The following is an 18,873-nucleotide window of genomic DNA, read 5'->3' as shown; positions in this document are numbered from 1 at the left end:
TTTATATTTTGAATATTGAAAACAATTTTTTGAAGTCATGCGCATCTGTCATTTGAAATCATGCAAAATATGTAACAACTCCATCTGTGTGTATAATCGAGAATTTAATGTTAATTGATAATATTTTTATAACTTTACATATTCATGAAAAATATTTTTCACTAGAATTCTAATTGCTTAATTATTAAAAATAATAACAAATTTAACTAAATCTATTATTTATATTTATATATTTACATATTTGAAAATTCAGAGTTACAATGTAAATTTATAAATGCTAGGCATAATGAATATTAAATTTGAATAAAAAATAATAAATTTTGACAAGATTAATACAAATCAGTAATAACTAAATACATAATTAAAAAAATTAATCTTATCAAAAATAGTTCCAAATATGACCACAAGATGCCAGACAAGTAATCTGGATAAATTTCATTTTTGTCTTGTTAACGTAAATTAGTATATATATAAAATATTGAAGAAAGATGCGAAAGAGTTAAACATATTTCGAACACCTTTCAAAAGAATTAATTGTTATGTATATGTTTTGCTATGTGAGTTTGTTGTGTCGTTAAATTTCATGAGAAGAACCCAAATCTCTCAATACTAAAAACTATACGCTCCTGTTACGGCATAGCGTGATCATAGCCATGGCGACTACTGCTTCATCGCGGGTAGATGAACTCGTACAAACTGTCACTCTGCATAATCCTCGGAAATTATTATTCACGGGATATGTTCTGCCCTCTGTGATATTACACACTGTGTGGATTTATAGTTGGATTTTTGTCTACGGAATTGATGAATATTATGATGCGGGTTTAGTGGGCATTGCAGCTATCGGCGTATTACAAATTTTCATATGTTTGTGTTGCCAGTGGTCAGTGCATATACACACTTTTTTTAATTGTAGCTCGGTGAGTTGACGATTGTTTATCATAAGAAAATATATTAATTTAATAATTCGCACGTGTATTGTTCAATATGTTTCGTTAACGTGGCAGCCATTCGAACCGGTCTTCTATTCCGATAAGTCACATGGTTGCTTGACGGGAAATTTTAAATTATAAAAATATAAATTATTTTAGGAAAAAAATCCATATAACGCGAAAATTGCAAAAGTAGTTCCTACTCCTAATAATGGAAGTTCAGAACTTGTCAAACTACATCATTCTGAACAACAAGAACCATGGTTTATATTTCAAAAAACCAAGTATTACTGGAACTCGGATAAAAAAATTTTTCAAGGTCTTCAATTTCCAATTAATCATTCTGTTAAACATTATTGTGAATGGAGAGGATATTTAGATGAAAAAGATATTGCAGCAGCAGAGGAAAAATATGGGAAAAATAAGTAAATATATTTCTTTAAATTATTAAAAACTATATAATTCAATTTTATTTTTTATTACTTTCATATAGGTTAGATATGGTTGTACCAGAATTTAGAGAACTATTCAAAGAAAGAGCAATTGCACCATTTTTTGTTTTTCAACTATTTTGCGTAGCATTATGGTGTTTTGATAAATATTGGTATTATAGTATATTTACATTAGTTATGCTCATTATGTTTGAATGTACACTTGTGCAACAACAACTTCGAAATATGGCTGAAATTAGAAAAATGGGAAATAAACCATACACAATGATGGTATTAATGAATATTGTGCAAATAAATGCATATATATTATATATAAAATATATATAATATCATTTTTATCAAAGGTTTACAGGAACAAACGATGGCATTCCATGTTTACTGATCAATTAATTCCTGGTGATATTGTATCTATTACACGATCTCAAAATGACAATTTAGTGCCATGTGATATGTTACTTTTAAGAGGACCTTGTGTTGTTGACGAGAGTATGCTAACAGGTGAATTAATTATGAATTAGATAGGATATTAATTTGTAACTTAATTTTGATTTTTTATATGTTTACTGATTGTAGTTGATTACTGATGATTACTAATTTTATTATTAATGATTAATTTATTAATTTTATCATTATTGATAGGTGAATCAGTTCCTCAAATGAAGGAACCCATAGAAGAAATTGATGGAAATAGACAGTTGGATATAGAAGGTGATGATAAACTTCATGTACTTTTTGGGGGTACAAAGGTTGTACAACATACTCCACCAAGTAAAAGTGTATCTGGTCTTAAAGGTATTTTTTTACTTTAAATTTAAATATAATTTAAATATAATAATTTCATACAATACATGTTATATATTTTTTATGTGGAAACTTTCAGCTACTGATAATGGCTGTGTAGCCTATGTTTTACGTACCGGATTTTCAACATCACAGGGAAAACTTTTAAGAACAATATTATTTGGAGTTAAACGTGTTACTGCTAATAATTTGGAAACATTTGGTTTTATTTTATTCTTGCTAATTTTTGCAATTGCTGCAGCATCATATGTGTGGATTAAAGGTATATAATATCTAAATAAATAAAACATATTAATCTAAGTGAATGTCCAAAAATATTTTTAAATTACTAATAATTTATTGATACACAGGAAGTGAAGATCCTACTAGAAATAGATATAAATTATTCTTGGAATGTACTCTTATTCTAACATCAGTTGTACCTCCAGAATTGCCTATTGAATTATCATTAGCTGTTAATACTTCATTATTGGCCTTATCAAAATTAGGTATTTAGAACATATGTGGAAATAATATTCAATTACATATATATTTTTTTTAATAAAAAATTATAATAAATAATTTTATTGTATAGGTGTATTTTGCACTGAACCTTTTAGAATTCCATTTGCTGGAAAAATTGAAATATGTTGTTTTGATAAAACTGGTACTTTAACTAGTGATAATTTGGTCGTCGAAGGTATAGCAGGGATTGAGTAAGAATAATCAAATAACTTTTAAATTTGATTTAATATAAGAATTTATATTAAAAAATCATTTATTATTTTAGAGGAAAACCAGATGTTATGCAACTTTCTGATGCGCCTATAGAAAGTATTCAAGTACTTGCAACATGCCATTCTCTTGTACAATTAGATGATGGAATTGTTGGAGATCCTCTTGAGAAAGCTACATTAAAAGCTATTAAATGGAATCTTACAAAAAGTATTTTATTATATATTTTTATTATATTATATAAATTTTTTTTTACAAACAAAATTCTAACAATTTTAATTTATTTTAATTAATTAATATAATTAATTTATTTATTTTAGCTGATTCTATGATACCTAGAAAAGGACAATCACCTGTCTTAAAAATCGTACAAAGACATCACTTTTCTTCTGCTTTAAAACGTATGTCAGTTGTAGCTGGATATACAATACCTGGATCTTCAGAAATCAATTACATGACCACTGTGAAAGGTGCTCCTGAAATTATTAAGAATATGGTCTGTAAAATAATAAATTATTTATTTTATTGTCATAATATATTTTAAATATTTTATTTATTTATTTTTTTTTTTCAGTTATCATCTATACCAGATAATTATGATTCAACATATTTATCGCTTTCGCGTCGTGGAGCAAGAGTTTTAGCTTTAGGATATCGAAAACTTCCTGGTCCTTTATCATCGCAAGATTTAAGAGAACTTACACGAGAAGAATTAGAAAAAAATCTCATTTTTGCTGGATTTGTAATTATAAGTTGTCCGCTTAAACCTGATTCTAAAGCTGTTATTAAAGAGATCGTGAATGCTTCACATTCGGTAAATTATATATATATATATAAAACTTAAATGTATGTTTAAATTTTATTTTTTTATAATTTTAGTGTTGTTATGAGTTGTTATTTTTATAGGTTGTTATGATTACTGGTGATAATCCTTTAACAGCATGTCATGTCAGTCGTGAATTACATTTTACAAAAAAATCAATTACGCTTATATTGACTTCAAATAATGGAGAATGGATATGGGAAAGTGTGGATAGAAAAATAAATTTACCTTTGGAAATAAAAAATGTTTCTCGGAATAATGAAATATGGCGAGAATATGCACTTTGTGTAACAGGAGAAGTAAGTTGTATAAAAAAAATATTTTAAATATATATTAATATGTGTATTTTTTAATATATCATTTTTAGGGTTTAACATATTTAAAAGATAATGAACGAGAGTTACTTCGTAAATTATTACCACATATTGTAATTTTTGCAAGATGTGAACCAAAACAAAAAGAATTTATAATTGTTTCATTGCAAAATTTAGGATACACAACTTTAATGTGTGGAGATGGTACTAATGATGTTGGTGCTTTAAAACATGCTCAAGTGGGTTAGTATATAAATATATTAAATATATATATATATAGTTTTATATAGTTTTATATATATATATATATATATATATAAAATTATATTATTAACTTATTTTATTTAGGTGTTGCAATTTTATCAAGTTTACCAGAAAAAGTATCTGCTGAAAAGCAAGATAATATGAAAAATGAACATACCATTTCAAATTCAACAATAACAAATGGGCCAAGAAATAATCCAAGAGTTTCTGCTAATACTAGAGCAAGAATACAAAAAATATTGAAAGAACTTGAAGAACAATCTGTTATAGTTAAATTAGGAGATGCATCAATTGCTGCACCTTTCACTAGCAAAATGTCGTCGATTCAATGTAGTAAGTCTTATTGTATACAATATTCTAATAACAGTATCAATATAAATTTATATAATATTATATTAATATTTGTTTCATTATAGTATGCCATGTTATTAAGCAAGGACGATGCACTTTAGTTACCACCTTGCAGATGTTCAAAATTTTAGCACTTAATGCATTAGGACTTGCATATAGCCAATCTGTCCTTTATTTAGATGGAATAAAATTTAGTGATGCACAAGCTACATTACAGGGTATTTTACTAGCCACTTGTTTCTTATTCATATCAAGATCAAAACCATTGAAAACATTGTCTAAACAAAGACCTCTTCCAAATATCTTTAATTTATATACGATTGCGACTGTACTTCTTCAATTTGCTGTACATTTTTTTTCTCTTGTATATTTAGTTAAGGAAGCTACTTTATTATCTCCAAAGTAAGTAAAATAATAAAAAAATATATTTAAAAATTATACAAATATATATTAAATATCTAAAGAATTAATAATATTAAATTATAAATATTAATTTTTTTTTTTTATTTAACAAGGAGTGATAAATTAGCAGCTATATTAGCTCCAAATAATCCATATAATGAAAGTATGGCCTTGAATACAAATTTTAATGATGAAGACGAACCATTTGAACCAAATTTATTAAATAGTACAGTTTATATTATTGCAATGACAATTCAAATTTCTACTTTTGCAATTAATTATCGGGTAAAGTACTATGCTAAGTGAAATATCATTTACAACTTTTTGTAACTTTATTTCATTCTAATTTAACAATTCTATTATATAGGGTCATCCATATATGGAAAGTTTATTACAAAATAAATTTTTATTATATAGTCTTATAGGCAATGCTGCCGTTATATTGGGATTAACATGTGGATTTTTACCTGAATTAGCAACACAATTTGAAATTGTAGATTTTCCAAGTGATGTAAGTGAATAAAAAAAATTTAGTTTAGTTTTTAGTTAGAGTTCATATTTATATTATTATCTTATATACTAATTTATATTTTATATTTGTAGTTCCGCAGTCTTTTAATTCAAGTATTAATAGCAGACTTTATTCTTGCATATATAGTTGATAGAATCTGCTTATGGCTTTTTGGAGAAGGGAGACATCAAAAACTGTGATTAGTACACAATTTCTATATTCCACTTTTAACTCGAAAAGTGCGAAAAATTAAATATACAAATTTGTTTTCTTATTTCACAAAGAACAAATTATCTTTGTTTATTATTATATTTATGAATTATATTACGATTCCTATATGGAATATAATGCTTTTAAAAGACTGACCAATATATAATTGAGAAGTCATTATTAAAAATTCATATTGTTGATGGTTTTATATTAATGAAATCTTTGTTGCTCATTGACAAATTTAATGATAATTCTTTGTGAAATAAGAAGATTAAAAAAAATTGAGATATATATTATATATATATATATAAATACACACATATGTATATGAGTATGTGGTATGTATGTTTTACTGAGTGTAAGTATTACCATAAAAAGTGAAATAGTAAAAAGAGCATGCAATGTGAGTGTGTACAAATGATAAGTAAATAATGCATAATATCATTATTATTATATATACCATATTTGGAAACAATAAGTGTACCTTGAGAACCTGATTTATGAGAATTTATAAAACAAACTTCTCTATTGTATTAAAACATAAAAAAAACTGACTTTTAATATTATATAAGATGTTAATATATTAATGAATATATTATTGAAGACTTGATTCTAGAGAGAAAAACAAAAGAAAAGTTAATATATAAAAATATCGATTTTATTTATTAAGTTATAAGCAATTGAAATTCGCATAATAAAGCGTAATGAAAATAGAATTCGTTTCGTCAAACATTATTGCTTATAATTTAATAAGTAAGCCTCAACCAATATTTTTATATATCAATTTTTTTTTTATTTTAAATTTTAGAATCTATTCTCAAAAAGTTTCATACGAATATATTAATATCCTGTATATAGATAAAAAGAAAATTATTAGATGTTTGAAATTTATGGTAAAATCCCACATATAGATTATAATTGTTTATTATACTAATAATTATTTTAATAGAAATTATTAAGTTATAATTTTTATATTTTGTATAATTAACATGTTTTTTTTAAATAATTCTTATCACTAATATCATAAAATATGCATATAATATATAAATATTTAAACTAATTCAAATAGTAAATGTAACTTAAATTATACTTAAATTTTTGAGTTTATATTTTTTATTTAGTATATTATTTTCATATATATTGGAATCAAATTTAGATGAACTAATGTAAAGTAGATAATTTTAATTACAACATTCCAATTTTATTTCCAACCTATTTTTAACAGTATAAACAATATAAGTGGTTAGAAATATATGACTTTGTTTATTAAAAATGTTTGTGTTTCTGTTTGGTTAACAAATAATGTGTGCACACAGAACTTTAGATGTGATCAATGAATGCATATACTTTGTTCAATATTGCCATTTTTACAACAATTAATATAAAAAAATAAGTCTTATGTTAAAAAAATTATTCAAAATTAAATGGTATTGTATTTGCTGTACTATGATGCAAATTTTTACAGCATCATATTTTTAGATTGAAAATCCTAAATAAAAGCTGATTATATATTATTACCTTTGTAATTATTTATAATGAATAATTATTATTATGATTATTATATGAATAATTATATTATTATTATTATTAATTATTATACAATAATTATTTATTATGATTATGATATATGATATGAAAATACTTTGTTATAAACACTAATTGTTTTTTTTTTAATTTTAATTTCCTCAAATTATTTTAATTAAAATTTTTATATCTTATATATCCTTATCGTGATAAGTAAAAATACATAATCATATACCAAATGAAAAAGAAGAAATAGAATACAAGTAATTTAAAAAGATATATATATATATATATATATATATATTTAGTAATAGAAAATAATTGTCAGTATGTGGTTAGAATTAATTATATATAATTGTCTAATCATCAAATTTTATTTGATTTGAAATTATAGAAGCAACTTAACAAATTGTACATTTACCTTATATTATTTCATTAATGTTGAAATTACATACAGGAAGAATATTTATATAATTATTTTGATTCAATAATAATATAACATTTCACAATATTGTCTTTGACAGTATGATTTTATTTTCTTAATCTTTTTTTCCTATCTAAGTTCTTTATAATTTAATATCACGCAATTAATTTAATTTAATATTAAACAATTGATAAAAAAATCAATTAAATTTGTGATTTAAATTGTTTACTGCTAGAATAAAAAGTTAAATGAATTTTAGATTTCAATCGAAGAAACCGGTTGTTGCACATCGAACATCGAACTTTACGACAGTTGACTGTTGATCACGGAACATGGTTGATCGTTACGCTATATCTTTTGTTTAACTATATTTATTGACTGTGTTATTTTGCTGCGTGTTTTTTTTTTTTTTAATATTTAAATTGTGTAAATCTTTTGCATTATATCTGTTAACAAAAATATGTTTATGAATATTTCGAGTCACGTAACCGCACTTTTTCATTGTGATTTTCGCGGTTGTGCTTGACATCCTGCGTCATTCTTTGCGTTTGATTGTTTGATCGATAGCTTTGAAATTTTATTTTGGTATGTGAATCAGTATATAGAAGTAAATATTGAACAATTCAATTATTTTTTCTGTTTTTATTAAATTGTTATGTGATCATTTAAATATTAATTTAGAATATTCATGAAAGAAATAAATAATTCTACATTAATTATTTTGTACGAATATTTTCTATATTATATAAATAATTAAAATTGTTTATATAACATGACAATTTATTTAATTAAAATTATTTATATTATGTATACATATTTAAATTAATGGTTTATGCTCATTTAAAATTTTTTATATTGAATTATATTTATTGATTCATTTTAATATTTATTTTTATAATTCGTTCCAAATTTAAATTCGTTTGTTGCAAGTTAAATATTATTTTGTGCATATTTTATAAAATGAGGACAGAAACAAGAAAAATGAGACCAATTACTTTCTAAATAAAACTTGCTTTGTAGAAGTAAATTCTTGGAAAGTATTACTTGAATAACAAATAAAAAAAATCAGAACGTGAAAAAAGAAAATTACTAATCGGAATTTAACGTTTAAAGGAAATTATTCATTATTTTTTATATTTTTACCGATCATCGATTAAATTGAAATAAAAATATAATTAAATATAAATAAATTGTGCTTATAATATTTTCATTATTGTATGCAGAAGATAAAAATTTAAATAATATATACGAATACGAATGAGCCTATGGTTGCTAAATATAAGGAAAACTATTTATAAAATTGAGTAGATAGTAAATACTTATCCATAATCGATCTCTATTACATCGTTTGCTGATTATTTTCAGTCGGTAACAATATTAATTCTATTGCACGTATATATATTTATATTATGTTGCATGTATAAAACCTAATAGAAGACAATTATCGAACGTTATTACATATGTACATATATACTTATCAAGAAATCATATGTATGTATGTATGTAGCATGATATTAAATATTTTTTTCACTAATTTTTCACACAGATTTTTACTAAAAATTGGCAAATTTTTGTTATAAATTTTAAATGCATAACATATAAGAATTTTTTTCAATATGCATAATTGTATATGATCGAGAATTATAGAAAAAGATTGAGAAATAAATAAATTTCCGTTTTCAAAAAAAAGAAATAAAAACTTACGATATTAATGTATTATATTCACATGAATTGTTATATATATGATTATTTTTCACATTTTTGAAATAATTTTTCATTAAGTTCTACGTCTCACTTTATTCTACAAGTCTTCTAATCATGTCTATTTATATCTTGTAATGTGAAACATAGTTCACTACCTTGAATCAAAATTGATTTCTGTATGCTTCTGACATCTACAATAGAATGAATGATACTAATGCAAATGGCGCTAAGTTTAAATATCTAGTATTATTAAATTAGATTGATAAATCCGATTGCATTTTTTTGTAAGAAATATATACTATAATAAATACTGACAATTAATTCAAAATTTATTTAACTAATTTTATATATGTAATTTTGTTTTTGATTTGTCTATGTCATGATTTTTCTATTTATTATTTCTCTGATATTTTGATTAAATTAAATATTTTTTTACTATAAACTATTTATATTAAAAACTTCAAATATTTCAGATATGTTTATTTTATTGGTGTTCTTAATCTCTATTGATAAAATTTTGCAATGTATGAAACAAATAAAAATCATATAGAGCAAAGTCTATATAATAAATATAACGGCTAGAATAAAATTTCAAATAATTTGTAATAATTTAATGCATTGTTAAAACTTATATAACGCAATTGTGCATTGCCATAATAAAAAACAGTTCCTTTTTCTAGATATGAATAATGCTTTTAATTCAGTTAAACACGGTATTTTTTAGTTAAGAAAAATAACAGAAATAACAAAGCATTCCTTTATAATCTCATTAAATAGGAAACAAAATCTCTTTAATCAATGAGTCAATGAGAACGAATTTATTATACAACTTAATGATAATTAAAAATTTCTTTTAATAAATATGATTATGTATAATTATATATATATGATTATGTATGATTATGATAATTAAATAAAAAATTTATTAATATGATTATTATGGAAAATTTTTTGCATTTTGATTTTTGAAAAAAATAAATAAATAAAAAAAATAGATGAATAAAAATTTTTCAATACATAATATACATAAATACATTGACATATACATTAATTTTAATTTATTTATTCATCAAATGAAAAAATTGAAATGCGAATAGTTTATTTCGATATCATATATCAAATACAAGGTCAGGATCATCACGAACATTGATTTTATTCAGTTTTATAAAAAAATGGACAGAATAACATATCAATATTGAATGTTCAACATACATCGTAGAAATTATCGATGTTATTGATATTATATTATACATTAAGTAATTTATAGATAAAATATATTATGATGCAGACATCAATTTAAGCGATAGATTTAAGTCAGTAATTCAAACAAGATTGAAACATTATCATTTTGTTGCATGAGCTATTAACCTAAATCTATTTCTTGAGTTGATATATATTTTAACACATCTACCTATTTCAAATCATTCGTGTGATTCCAATCTTATATAGATTGAAGGATATCTCTATAAATAGCCTACATACAATCTCTGACGTTCTTGGATAAAAAGTATATAGTGCGTTTACTGTATATAATACTGTATATTTAACGATATCTTAACTATGTGTTTGTAAGATTGTTGTCACATGATTTATGGAATTTGTTTTTTAATTTAGAAGAAAAAAGAAAAAGTATTAAACAATTATCGAGTAATAGATATTAGTAAAAACTTATTTAGAAAATTTTTTTAGAAAATTAAATATAAATAGCAGAATTTAGAAATTTTGTGAGGATGTCTAAAAATGATTTCGAGATTACAAATATTACAAAAAGTTGAAAAATAAAAAGAAAAGATGTTAACTTTCGTGCAGCAATTCTTGTTCTTATATAATTAATACTAAAATGTTAAGATATATATTTAGTGTTTTAGCATAAAATATTTGTTTAACGTTGTTTAAAATATTTATTTGCACGTTTCTTCATTATTTGTCTGCAGATATCCTCTCTTCTTTTTCATTCCAATGAAAGACAAAATATACGCATGAATTTATATTTTGTCTTTCCTTATCCACGGACAATGTACGCGGATTGTTTACGGATATATGTCTGCAAACAATTGTCTCTCGGTCTGGATGGAACTTAACGAGTTAACAAGCTCCATTGAAACACTAACAGCTGCAAGTCGCATTAAGGTCACGTGTCAATTACCAATTAGGAACATACATGTACGATAGATGTGTGCATTAAGACAAGAATTCCGTAAATACATCATGAACTAACTGTATATGTCTTATATTCCATTAACACTATACATGTTTTAGCTATAAAGACCATTAGCATAATACATTCATTTGTAATTTATAATTTACTTAATACAAACTTTACAAAAATATATGGTGAATTAATCATAAATTACATTCAAACTTATTTTAAATAGCAGTTTTATTTTTTTAATTTGCTATTTAATTGCTTTATACCTAAAATCCGATAAAAAGAAGACAATAATCTTCGCTTCTTCATCTTTTTATATTTCTTCCAAATCTTTACAAAAGTTTGTAGATCTATTTATTAATGCATGCTTTATTATTATTATATTTCGCGTAGCCACGGAAGAAAATAAATCTTTAAAAATCCATTATTCATATCATTCCAAGAGGCATTAAGTTTTTGTACGTGTTATTTGACTTCCATTACGCCTATTATCGGCATTATTAAGCAAATCTAGCTTTATAAATCAGGTTTTCGCTTGGCTCCAGTTTCCCAGAGCCAGAATGCTAGAAACAGAGGAAAGAGGATACTTTCATTGGGCAGATTGGCTGGTGTTCGCGTTGATGCTCGCCGTATCTGCTGCCGCAGGATTATGGCATTACAAGGGAGCACAGAAGTCGAGCACGGAAGATTATCTCTTAGGAGGAAAGAGCATGACCCTTTTACCCGTCTCCGCTTCTCTCGTTGCCAGGTATTCCATCCTTCGAATCTAATTGCCACTGTATTAAGCCGTCACAAGTATCATTGATGTTTGCCCTATGAAATAAAATGTAAAATACTATAAGAGATGTATAAAGAATAATTCTTTTTCTCTTTAGTTTCATATCTGGTGTGACGATTCTTGGAACACCTGCGGAGATATATAATTTTGGCACTCAATACTGGATCACTATTATTTCCATATTTTTTTCTGGTCTCGTCGTGGCTCTTATTTACGCCCCAGTTTTCGTTGCATTGGGATTAAATTCCGTTTACGAGGTATATTTATAACGTTTAATAAATATGACGTGTAATTTTAATTTTAATAATAATGACGTGTAATTTTTATTTTCATTGTTTTTTTTTTTTTTTGCAGTACTTGGAAATAAGATTCAATCGCGGCGTAAGGATTCTCATATCGTTGATCTTTATAATTGACGTGGTAAGTGCATATATCTATGCTGTAAGGCAGTGTCGATAAATTTAAAATTTTAAATTAAAAAATTAAAAATTTCAAATTACGAAGAGAAATAAGAAAATTTGGAAGAAATGATTTCACCATTGATTTTAATTTGATGATTGAAATTTATTTGCAACAAAATTACGTCATATTACATTGCGGAAACACGAAACTTTAATTTGCTTCTCTTTGAGAATGGCCAATGGTCGATAGCGATGTTGCATTAATAATATCGTAATAAACCAATTTTAGGTCCTTTACCAATCGATCGTGGTCTACGTTCCAGCATTAGCGCTAAATCAAGGTATTATGTGCCGATATTATTTATAATAGAATATTAACCGAATACTACTAAAATCTTCCTGATTAATTACAGTGAGCGGTATCGATGTACATTTGATCGGGATCATTGTATGTCTCATATGCATGTTCTACACTGTTTTGGTAAGTTCATGCTTTGAAAATTTATCTCAATATACGTCAATCAATCATGCGATAAAACGAAATGATTCTTCACATAATTGCTTTTTAAATAGTTCGTTTTAGATAATTTTATATTGAAGTTATGATTTTTATTTATCTTGATTTAAAAAAAAAAACAATATTCTACGTTATATTAATAAATTTCATTTTATATGTACATCTCTGGGATTCATATAAATATTGAACGCGTAGAATGTATATTTTTTTGTAGAAAAATTCTGGAAGATCACATATTTAAAGTTAAAAAATATTCAGGTAGCGCCAGACAAAGACATAAATTCTATGAGCTATAAAAGTTGTACATATAACTTCTCTGTGAATATTTTTCTGACTATCTTTCTCTTTTTTTAATTATAGTTTCATGAAATTTCGTGAAGTTTTATAAATGATTCTTGTTTATAAATTTTTGGAAAAGAATTAAATATTCATATTTACACATCTNATAGTATATATATATATAGTTATATATATATATATATATTGAAAATATAAACTACTTATAAAAATAAAAATGATTGTCATGTCTTGAAATTTTAAGCTAAAAATAACATTTTAGACTGAACGACTTTCAAATAAACTTGACATAATCTTGGATTTTAAATATTTTTATTCTTTTTATTTTTGACGTTTAAAAATTTTCATCAAATACATGTATATATAAATATAATGATTCATGAAATGAAACATATATTATTGTGTACTATGTTTTTTTAATTCGATAATTCTGATTTTAATGAAAATTTGTATATATGTGTACAATGAATTTATATATAAAATATTTTTTTTATTTATAAAAAATATCTTTGAGAAAATAAAAACTCAATTCTTTATTTTTTTTTTTTTTGAATGAAATATCATTCATTATTATTTAGAATTTCACTTTCTTCAGTTTTCAAATATAATTTTAATGGTACGAAATAGAATAAAATTTTTTATATTAAAAATTATTTAAATTTTAATATTCCATCTAATATTCTATTATAATAAAAATTCTTAAGCAAAATTACATTTAAAAAACTTGAAAATGAATGAACATGTGAAAATTTTGGAAATTGATTTCACAAAAATATTTAATATACAATTCATTACGCTTTAATATTTTGCAAATATTAAATTCATTAAAATTAAAATTATCTTTCTTTCGAAATTTCTTTATAACGACCAATTTTGTGAATTACTGTATATATTATATTACGTTCGACAATATAAATCGTATTACAAGAAAATCACCTTGAAACCTATTATTCTAAATTCATCTTACTGGAATCCAAGATGGCAATAATGTTCCGTCAATATCAAAGTCTGAGATCCTTGGACGGATTTTATTAGGAGAACGTGATTGCGTTAAACGATCATGACGAAGCGGATTCATCTCGCGAGATGTTAACAAGATGTATCGCATACGGTGACGAGATGCGCGTAAAACAACCGTAGAGGCAGAATTCGAAGTCTCGAGTCTAGGTATATATGCGAGCTAATTTTCCAAGAACGCCGGTTCAGCGAATTCTCCTGGGGATAACTGGAGTTCCTCGGACGGGAGGGCGCCGGTAGCTGGTAGGAAACAATTTTCGGTGGACAATGCCGCGAAGAATCTCTCACGCGGACCCGGCTACTGGAAATGTTTATGGACGGAAACTGAAAGCTCGACAATGGCCCGGCGGAAACAATGGCGCGGAGCACGTCGAGTGCTCGTTCCCCGTGCTAGCAGATCACAAAGCCAACGCCGAAGTGATTAATCGCATGCTCGCGCGCGCTTGTAATTATTCAAGCAATTTGTTGTGGCCCGCGAATTAATGAAAATTTATCGCGGCCCAGTGACTCTTTGGAAAATTGTTTATTACCGCTTTTGCTCCGTCTGCAAGCTTATCCTTCGCTTAACGATCGCGTATACTAAAACTGTGTGCATGAAACTTTTTTGTCAGTCGCTCGTTCGATAATTCTTCCTCCATGTTTTGATGGCCCTTGTTATAGAGAAACTTTGTATAATGAGTAAAAGAGGCCACTTAAATTTCCTTCGTCGCTATCTCCATCTCGATTTTTAGAATCTTTATTTTAGAACTAAACGTGGTTTGAGTCTATGTTTATCGAGTATCGGTAACTTACATTCATTTCTTTTTCTTTTTTCAATTGTGGATGTTTAAATGGATAATATACTACTGTATACTGTTATTTTTTCGTTGTTTTAAATGTAATATTAGATGAGACGGAATTCGATGAAAGGATAATTAGTCGCGATTGTTCGTGGCTATCATGATGGTTATGTAGATGAAAGGTGGGTTTAATTGGAGAATGTGATTACTAGGGTGGTATCAAAGCAGTAGTTTGGACAGACGCGCTTCAGGTTGGAATCATGGTCGCTGGTGTTCTCACTGTTAGTATATTGGGTACTTATCAAATTGGCGCTGCTGAGATATGGAAGAGATCTTTGGATGCCAATAGAATTGAATTTTTGAAGTAAGAAGTATTTAATTTTATATATGTATTTAGAAAATGGGATAAGTTTATGAATCGATTATTTTATTTTCCTCTTGTTTTCTTTAGTTTTGATCCATCTCCTTATACAAGACATACAGTATGGACCGTGTTAATTGGTTCATGGCTCTATAGTACCGCTTATATATCCGTGAATCAAACTATGGTTCAACGATACAGATCATTGAAAGATTTGAAAACGTCCAAACTGTAAGTGAGTATAAAATTAATTTTTGATGTAAAAAAAATTATATTTATAATGATATTTATAATGATAGTTATATTTGTAATGATTCTGTATGTTATTTTATATTTCATTTTAGATCATTAGCGATATTTACTATCAGTATTATGTTGTTCATATCATTATGCTGTTGGTGTGGCCTAGTTCTTGTAGCCTGGTGGTCTCCACCTAAATGCGATCCTAGAGCTTCCGGTCTGATTACTGCCGATGACCAATTATTGCCCGCTTACGTAATGGAAATTGCAAAACATTTACATGGAGTGCCAGGTCTTTTTATTGCTGCAATTTTTGGAGCAGCTCTCAGGTAAATGTTATAAATTTATTTTAATTTTTTATAATATAATTATAATTCTTTATTAAATCGTGCTTCACTTTGCTCCAGTACTCTTTCTGTAGGTTTTAATTCGACGTCAGTGGTTGTTTTAGAAGACTTCGTGAAAGGATGCTTCGGTATGAAACCAAGCGACCAATGCTCCTTTATTTTTGTAAAATGTTTGGTTGTTTTGCTTGGTTGTATAGCTATAGGATTGTTATTTTTAGTAGAAAAATTAGGAGGTGTTTTAGTTGTAAGTATCTTTTCAATTAATATTTTTATAAAATAAGAATTTCTTGATAAAGTTTTATTTTTATATTATTTCAATATAATTTCAGATAACTGGAAGCTTAGCAGCAATAGCTGCAGGCACTTCTTTTGGAGTGTTTACATTAGGTATGTTCTTTCCATGGGTAAATTCTAAGGTAAATTATTTATGGAATATTATTTTTTTCTTATGTATTTTTTTTTACACATTTTCGTAATTTTATAGTATTTTGTTATAGTATTTCAATAAATAATTATAAAAATTTTAATCATTTTTTTCTATCAATTAGGGTGCATTCATGGGTGCTATCGTAGGATTCGTAATCGCCGGCTGGGCGAGTTTAGGTGCAAATTGGTCCATCGGTGCCGGTCTCCTGGTTCCTAAAAAACTTCCGGTGCTCTTTTCTCATTGCCAAGGCAATATTTCTGAAAGTTTCTTGAAGCAATTTGATCGTCCAAAGTAAGTTAATCTTAGTCTTGATTATAATTATTGAATCTTTAAATTCTAAATAATTATTGTTGAAATTAATCAGAGATAAATTGGTCTGTTTGTTACTTTATTTGAAACAAGTACTAAATAAAAATGTCTTTTTTTCAGTGAAGATGATGTATTTCCTCTTTATCGATTGTCATATCATTGGTTCACTGGTTTAGGCACATTAATTGTCATCATCGTAGGTAATTTCATTAGTTGGTGGACTGGTCCTACGGATGTTTCTTCTATCGATAAAAAATTGCTTTCACCAATGATTCATTCGTAAGTTAAAAATAATATATCTTTACTTAATATTTAACTATTTAACTATATGCAACCTATTCTAAAATATCGTATGTTTTAGATGGCTTCCAAAACCTAAAAATGAATATGTTACTAATACTGAAAATAATAGCAGAAATAATGAATTGGCAACAACAGCAAGTCTTTTATTATACGATTTGAAAAAGAAAAGGGTAATTAATTATATATTAAAAGTATTAAAAATATTTTTTTGAATTAATAATTTTTTCTTTTCTGTTATAGAGAAATCAACATTTTCCTAATAGCGTTATAACATAATCCATAATTTATTTAATATTTGCAAAGAATGAAATTAAAGTTTTGTTATATCTCTGCAAATGTTATTTTGAATAGTTCAAATTTTATATTGAAACTAAAATTTTCAAATATTTGTGAAATTTTACTTTTTCTTTGATCATGTTCCAGTACTTAAATTTAAGATATTATAGATAATATTTCTTATGGTATCTACATAAGTTGTAGATCTGCTAATTCAAGTAAAGCGAAGTTTATTATTGTACATGTGTATATATATTAATATGCAATTATTAGAAATACGTATATTATTTTATATAGAATTTTTAAAAAATATACATAAAATAAATTTTTATATTATATTTTATGCATTTTATATTACTATCAAATTTTTTATCATTACAGCCCAAATTCTTATTCATTAAAATTATTCATTTCTTATTCATTAAAATTATTCATTAGTGATATTCTATTAAATTTATTCATTTGAAAACATTTAATAGAATATTATTATAAAAAAATTAAATATAATAAAAATAATTTTTAATGATAAGATTCATAACAAGTTTCTGATTGAATGAAGATTGAATGAAGTTCTTTTGCATTATAATTATAAATAATATTTACAGCATTTATGTATTATTATGCACAAATATTTTGTTAAAAAAAATTTAAATTTACAGAAGGAAAATTAAAAATTTTAAAATATGTCTCTATTTTCTTAAAAGAAAAAGATTTGATAAAGATGGTTTTTAATATGATCTTTTTAATTACAATTAGAACTATTAAACGACCATCCAAGACTGAATAAAATCAGTTTATAAACGTGGCAAGCTGCGTAAGAGAATCGCAGATGCGGAGAAGGCTCGGTTTTGCCGCTAGGTCCAGTTGCTCCTCACACCGAGTTCTCTAACTGAGTTTGTTCGGTTTTCAAGCTTTAGTGATTCCCGACGGTGTTCACCGTGCGGTAGGTTAGCGAAGTCGATAGAGGAAGTGAGAAGAAGGAACAGAGATAGGGACAGAGAAGACAGACCAAGGGGAGCCAAGGCCCCAGGATATTAGCCGGCTTGTTAAGGGAAAGCCAACGCCATCAAACGTCCTTATTAAGGCCACGCAAATAGCTGCTACGCTTCTCCGCGCTTATCTCTTGACTCTGTTTCCTTCAAATTCAATTTTCGCCTAGAAATATGTCTAGTCAAAAAGCATTATCCAGTTCGATTATTGATACTGATCATCGAGATTGATATTCACACATATCACTACATTTTTT

General features: G+C 25.8%; 2 protein-coding genes and 1 long non-coding RNA gene across 4 annotated transcripts; 2 read left to right on the top strand and 1 right to left on the bottom strand.

Moving 5' to 3' along the window:
- The first annotated feature begins 432 nt into the window (after window positions 1-432).
- LOC122710291 (endoplasmic reticulum transmembrane helix translocase) lies at window positions 433-6,399 on the top strand. The gene is made up of 19 exons (XM_043928449.1): window positions 433-557; window positions 641-920; window positions 1,092-1,357; window positions 1,426-1,654; window positions 1,729-1,882; window positions 2,024-2,176; window positions 2,265-2,447; window positions 2,536-2,673; window positions 2,760-2,880; window positions 2,955-3,109; window positions 3,220-3,395; window positions 3,474-3,713; window positions 3,806-4,021; window positions 4,090-4,279; window positions 4,385-4,633; window positions 4,717-5,053; window positions 5,167-5,338; window positions 5,421-5,564; window positions 5,657-6,399. The coding sequence occupies exons 2-19, from the start codon at window positions 654-656 to the stop codon at window positions 5,762-5,764; spliced, it is 3,498 nt and encodes a 1,165-aa protein (XP_043784384.1). The 5' UTR covers window positions 433-557; window positions 641-653; the 3' UTR covers window positions 5,765-6,399.
- Window positions 2,925-9,684, bottom strand: LOC122712072. Its single transcript, XR_006346297.1, has 3 exons — window positions 9,427-9,684; window positions 3,253-3,375; window positions 2,925-3,073 (listed from the first exon to the last, which is right to left on the bottom strand). It is a non-coding gene; the product is annotated as an uncharacterized LOC122712072 (long non-coding RNA).
- Window positions 7,864-17,850, top strand: LOC122710981 (sodium-coupled monocarboxylate transporter 1-like). 2 transcript variants are annotated; one of them, XM_043929723.1, is made up of 15 exons: window positions 7,864-8,307; window positions 12,121-12,323; window positions 12,451-12,610; window positions 12,708-12,773; window positions 13,044-13,095; window positions 13,168-13,235; window positions 15,577-15,728; window positions 15,816-15,956; window positions 16,070-16,294; window positions 16,373-16,556; window positions 16,642-16,728; window positions 16,861-17,030; window positions 17,169-17,327; window positions 17,410-17,521; window positions 17,592-17,850. In XM_043929723.1, the coding sequence occupies exons 2-15, from the start codon at window positions 12,136-12,138 to the stop codon at window positions 17,625-17,627; spliced, it is 1,800 nt and encodes a 599-aa protein (XP_043785658.1). In that variant the 5' UTR covers window positions 7,864-8,307; window positions 12,121-12,135; the 3' UTR covers window positions 17,628-17,850. The 2 variants fall into 2 exon arrangements, with proteins under 2 accessions (XP_043785658.1, XP_043786512.1); XM_043930577.1 differs by having other exon boundaries at window positions 12,103-12,323.
- Window positions 17,851-18,873: the final 1,023 nt, after the last annotated feature.

This window comes from Apis laboriosa, unplaced genomic scaffold (genome assembly GCF_014066325.1).
Source record: "Apis laboriosa isolate Shangri-la unplaced genomic scaffold, ASM1406632v1 scaffold104_cov149, whole genome shotgun sequence".
Lineage (NCBI taxonomy): Eukaryota > Metazoa > Arthropoda > Insecta > Hymenoptera > Apidae > Apis > Apis laboriosa.
The sequence above is the reverse complement of the archived record's forward strand: the minus strand, read 5'-3'. Positions and strand labels throughout refer to the sequence as shown.